Consider the following 6,000-nt stretch of genomic DNA (forward strand, 5'->3'; position numbering starts at 1 on the left):
CTGCTATTTCCTAACTGTGATTTTGCTGTTCCGAATCGTGTTAAGATCTGATACGCAGCCTCTGTGTTGACCCTTAACAGGGTTGGGGTGCACAGGTTGAGAACCGCTGACCTCAGCCTCTGCTCTCCGTTCTCTCCTTCCTAATGGTGAACTTAGCCACCCCCCCAGAGCAATAAAAAGTGTTAATTTCTCTGCCCAGTCTTATTTTCAGTAAAAGACTTACAATGTTATGGTTCCCAGTCCTTTGAAATATTTACAAATTACTCTCAGAGTGCATTTAGGACAAAGTTAAAGGCTAAGAAAACATGGCCCAACCTGAGTATGCAGAGATCGTGGTAAAGGGTATGGCATTCTGGTAAAAAATACTCAAGTCAAGTGGAGCACCCCCTAATTTTAAAACTGAAGTATTAATACTCACAATCAAAATGACCGTTTGGGGAGGGGGCCTAGAGCACTTGACCCCGGGAGCACTTGAGCCCAGCTCTCGGCTCCAGACCGAAGGACTGGTGAGATCAGAAGGACTCGGAAGCTTTTCTACACAGCCGCACCAAGTTCCCCTCACATCAGACTAGTTCACCACATCCCAGGCCAGTCATCAGGCCTCCGGCTGGGTAGTACTCAAATGTTTTCAAATCCAGGGCCATTCTTACTGATTTCTTCCTAGAAAAATCATAATCTTGACCACCAGGTTTTCATAATTACACATTCTGACCCATTAGCTTTTTTTTTTTAAAAGAAACTTCTGCACATGCTACGTGCCTATGAAAGAGACATTAAAACGTGAAAGTAATATCAGAATTTAATTTCAACTTTTTCAAATACAATGAAAGAGTCGACTTTATGAGAATGTTCTGGGGATAATGAATCCATTTGTCATGTTTGCCTCACTCCACCACCCTTTCCCTTTTTCTTTTCCAAGATCAGGGATTACTAGGAAATAGGTTTCTGAAAATAAAGTTTCTTTTTTTTTTTCTTTCTTTTTTTTTTTTTTTTTGGCGAGGAGGGGGAGGAGGTGGCCTACATTCAGAAATGTCTTAGAATAGGCATAAAAAAACTAATAAATAATCATAAACCAAAATAACATTAAAATAAAATTACAGTACATAAATGGCTCCTACAAAGTCCATCACTTTAGGTGATCCTTTCAAAGGTTCATAAATAAAGTCATCTTGACTCAGAATCGCTTCCTGCACTGTGATGAAGATTACGCAGAAATCTACGAGGAACTGCAAGCGCGTTAGCCGTCGGGTGAAGTCCAAACTACTTGATCTGGCACGGGGTGGGGGAGACTGTTGGTTTTGATCCAAGTGAATGTAATAGCAATGCACTCTTCCCACTTCCCGAAGTCCTCAAAACCTGCAAAGAAAGGACACGGAATGAAATGGATGACTCAGAAGTCAAGACCCTGTTCCCTCCCGGCCAGCCCAAAGGACAGAGTGCCCAGAAGGACACCAGGTCGTTACAATAAAGTAGCACTCAGGCGGGTGGCACTGACCAAGAGTGATCACCACGGTCACCGGGAAGGCAGGAGGTCTATCCCTCGTGCCCCGCTCCCTGGCGGAATTCCTCCAGTTCTCTCCCCACCCTGTCTCTCTCTACAAGCTCCAGTTTGCCCATCTTCTTGCCACCTCTCCAGAAACTTGAAACGGTTTTTTAGTTTGCTTGGGGGAGCGGAACCGGTTAACAAGCTTTCTACTCAACAACCATGCAGGCACGTTTCTTTCTAGGTGTCCCAAGTTGCTAGGAACTTACCTTGAGTGGCCCGGGTGCCGCCCTCTTCAGGCAGAGTTGGAAGTGCTGCGGAGAAGCCGGTGGCCCTGCGGCTGCGAGTGAAGAGGCTGGTGCACGTGCTGGAGTTGGTGTGGATGAGGGTGCGGGTGCGGGTGAGGATGCTGGTGCAGGTGAGGGTAAGGATGAGGATGCAGATACGAATGCGGGTAGGAGTGGAGCTGTTGGGGCTGGGGCTGGGGCTGCGCCTGGGGCTGTGGTTGTGGCTGTGGTTGAGGCTGGATCTGCGGCTGGGGCTGAGGCTGGATCTGCGGCTGGGGCTGGGGTTGGATCTGCGGCTGGGGCTGGGGTTGGATCTGCGGCTGGGTCTGGGGTTGGATCTGCTGCGTCTGCGGAGGCTGCTGCTGGACCAGGTGCTGCTGCTTCTGCCTGGTAGACTTGACCGCCAGTATGGCCTGACGATTTTTGTACTGCACCATCTGCAACGTGATCTCGGCGTTCCAGCCCTGGTCCTGGGGGCACCGAAAGTCGATCTCTTTGCCCTCCGCCATCACCACAGTGAAGTACATATACTTGCCCTTGCGCTCCACGCAGTCTACAGTCTTCATATTGGAAAAGTGCAATTCCTTCAGCTTGACTGGTGGTTCAAGGCTGGCGACGGCAGGGCCACTAGGTTGGGACGGTTCGGCTGACCCCTGCCCGGGCTGTTGCTGCTGCTGTTGCTGCTGTTGTAGCTGCTTGGGCGGTATAAGCAGTAGCCCTTCCTCGGTGAGGATGCAGCACTTTTTCTTCCAGAGCTGCAGCAGCCCGTCGCTTCGCTTTTCCAGCACTCCTTCCTTCAGCGCCTTACAGCCGCTGTTCTCCAGCATCCTTCCGGCATAAGGGGTCCTGCTGCTCCGCTCGGCCTTCAAGCTTCCAGACGCTCCGGCTGGGGGTAGCAGTAGCAGCCCGGCGCCGTCCTCGCCCCAGCGGCTTCCGCGGCCGCCCGCCCGGAGCGCGCAGAGGAGGCTGACTCGCAGGAGACAGAGCGGTGGCGGCGGCGGCGGTGGCTCGGGGTCCCGGCAGAGGGACAGGCGCGTCCTGACTCGCCACAAGATCCCGGAGCCGTGAGCCGGCTGCTCTCTGCCGTCCTCCGGCGAGCGCTCACTGAAGGGCACTGGCCGGGGCCCCTCGCGGCGCTTTTCAATGGGCCACCCTCCCCACCCCCGAGTGACACCCAGCGGAAAAGGCGGCTCCTGGCGCCCGCGCCGCGGGGGGAAACCCAGCTCCGAGAGGCGCTCGGCGGCCGGCGTACGCCTCATTAACTTGGGGCCTTCCCAGAGCCCGCCGAGGACACGCCCCCGCCGCTGGCTCCGCCCCACCGCCCACGGCCGCCCCTGCCGCCTGGAAGCCAGGCTCCGGAAACTCCTGGCGGCTCCACGCGGTCGCTGAGGTCGCCGTGGCTGCCGGGCGGCGACGGCCGACGCCCACAGGGCGCCATCCCCACGGCCCCGCCCTTCCCTGGCGGGTGGGCTCTCCGCTGCGGGGGCGGGTAGCAGATCCAGGCAGGCCTGGGGAGCCACCCCTCGGGTTAGCGCGGAGCCGGTTCCAGACTAGGGCATGAAAGTTAAGGGACGAAGTTCCGTGGCGTTCCCCCCCTCCCCGCCCCAATACCCCCATGCAAACATCTCAGGGAACAAACCCCAAGTGTGCATCGTGGGGTTGTTTTTGGTTTTTTGGTTCAGCCATTAAATAGTTCTTCCTGGAGAAACTAGCTAAGGCAAACAATAAAGCTACTGGTTTGATGTAGTGGCAGGTTAAGAGTGGACTAGCTCCAGGCATGTATTCTTAACTTCCCTTTCCACCACAGAGCACAGGCAAAATAGCCAGACTCCCTAAGCTCTCCATTTGTTTACGTCTTGCTGTATGTGTGCATTATGTAGTATGTATTGTATATAAACTCAGAAAACAGCAGCTCCCCGGAACAGGTTCTGAGAATTGAACGAGGGTCCTCTGCCTGGGGAGCCATCTCTAGCTCCTCAGGTTTCCTTCTAGAACATACTTTGCAGTCCACCGCAGCAGCACATGTCCAGCATTGGGCGGTCACACATACAAGCCTTGTCCTACAAACACCTATGGGAATCTGACTCTGGAAGGTCCTAGTCCCAGTCTTGCATTTAAACCTTTCAGGGACGGGCTTGCTGATAAGGTATAATAAAAAGCACAGATCTAATCTCCAGTTTGGGGAAATAACCTCTAAGCCCCCTCTCACCATAGGAGATAGCAGAAAACAGACAGTGCTGCTGCCACACCACATGGGGGCATCAAGAATCCAGGGACTGTCCAGGTGAAGGGAATGTCGAGGATGAAGTATTCAAATACTTGTGTATCCTGCTATGAAATTCGAACTAACTCTCAGAAACTTTAAAAACAACGTTCTTGAACCTTCACCTAAGGTTCTGATCAAATTGACCAGTTCAAAGAATTGAGTCTTTAATTTGGCTTCATTTTCAGGGCCTTTTGATATTTTTTTTATCCAAAAAAAAAATTTTTTTTTCTGTAAAGAGTTCTAATGTGATTATGCAGGAGCAATATCTTTGTGCATACCAAGAATAGATCTGCAATTCTGATTATTAACCATCTTAGTTTGCCAGAAAAATAAGGAACTATTTTCCTAAAATATTTGCAAATGCCCAGCCATCATAAATTTCAAATGTGCCCACTTCAGTTTGACTAAAGACGTTAAAGTTCCATATTTCCCTCTGGCTGTTTCACAGTATTTTTATGGTAAGCCACATGAGTTTGACTATTGGAAACTTAAGTTTCAGAATTTTGTAGATTGAAACTCTGCTCAGTTTATTTCAACAGCCACCTCACTTAACTCTATAGTGAGGCCTTTTTTTTTTTTTTTACCCTAAAGGAAAAAACAAACAAAAAACCCTCAAAGATAAATCGCCGGAAAATGCAGGAAACAATCATTAAAAATGTTTTCCTTTACGTAATTAATGGTTCATTCAACTTGTCTTTAAGGACACTGTTCTCTTTTCCACCCATCTAGTACATACAAGTACTTGTTGCCCAAGAACAAAACAAATTACTCAAGTTAAATACTCAGTAACTCTTACAAAGGCAAGCCTTTGATATTAAAAACGGAGTCACAGAAAATGGGACAGAGGATATTTTGCTTAAAAGGACCCTAAAAAAAACAAACAAAAAACCCATTCTAGTTAAAAGGGAAGAATCACTGAACGTATTTTGCTTAAAAGGACCCTAAAAAAACAAACAAAAAACCCATTCTAGTTAAAAGGGAAGAATCACTGAACGTACAAAACGACTTCTTGGACGGAGCTGGTTTAGTAAGGACTAGGGGCCCAGCAGCTCTAACAGAGCCCTGAGCCTTAGGACTACATTTCAATGAAAATGCATACTCAGGACACTCCCATGAGGAACTCTATAAATACCCAACCTGCAGGGCAGTCAGGGAACGAATGCATCGCCAGCACCCTGTGATGGACAAGGTCTGGACGGATCAAATGTGCAGGCAGCTTCTTACACCAGAGAGGGAGAGAGGGAGGGAGGGAGGGAGGGAGCCAGGGTGGGGTGTGGCTACAGAGCAGCTCTGTGCACAAACTGTGTTCCACCATAATCCCAGACCTTGCTTCCTAGTTTCCTAAGTCATCAAGATTTTTAACTACTTCAACACATGGGTCATAAAGATTACAGATGTGTTAAGCACACGTGCCTTTCACCATTCTTTCCTCTATCAATAGCTGGCTACCAAACCCCCATATGCACTTGCTAAACCTAAATCCCTTTACATTGAATGTCACGGGGCTTGGGGATTTTTTATTGTTTTTAGCAATACCAGTGTCCCAATGCCTGCAAGAGTAAGTAACAAGGACTGATAAAGCGGCTCGGGTTAAAGTTGCTGGTCCTGACGGTTATGGCATAGTTGCCATCCCACTGTATGCACAGAAAAGTTAGAACATTATTATACCACGAAAATATCAGGTACTGTCAGTATTTAAAACACAAATAGTCCCATTCACATTAATAAAACCCAAGATTTCTCAACCATTTCCTAGTTTTCCAGGGTGGGGTGGGGACTCAAAAAAATCTTAATCTCTAACTTCTAGAAGTTACTTTTTAATAAACTTCTATAATAAATAAAATATAAATAAATAAAATATATAAATATAAATAAATAAATAAGTAAACAAATAAAATATAGACTTTAATAAGTCTATAGCTTTTGGCAATACAAGATGGTGAGCTGATGCCCTCTAGTGGCCA

The 6,000-nt window shown here is 48.4% G+C and overlaps 1 protein-coding gene across 1 annotated transcript; it reads right to left on the reverse strand.

Moving 5' to 3' along the window:
* Positions 1-781: 781 nt before the first annotated feature.
* Phlda1 (pleckstrin homology like domain family A member 1) lies at positions 782-3,044 on the reverse strand. The gene is made up of 2 exons (XM_052165719.1): positions 1,753-3,044; positions 782-1,356 (listed from the first exon to the last, which is right to left on the reverse strand). The coding sequence occupies exon 1, from the start codon at positions 3,027-3,029 to the stop codon at positions 1,779-1,781; it is 1,251 nt and encodes a 416-aa protein (XP_052021679.1). The 5' UTR covers positions 3,030-3,044; the 3' UTR covers positions 782-1,356; positions 1,753-1,778.
* Between the last annotated feature and the right edge of the window lie 2,956 nt (positions 3,045-6,000).

This window comes from Apodemus sylvaticus, chromosome 20 (assembly GCF_947179515.1).
Source record: "Apodemus sylvaticus chromosome 20, mApoSyl1.1, whole genome shotgun sequence".
Lineage (NCBI taxonomy): Eukaryota > Metazoa > Chordata > Mammalia > Rodentia > Muridae > Apodemus > Apodemus sylvaticus.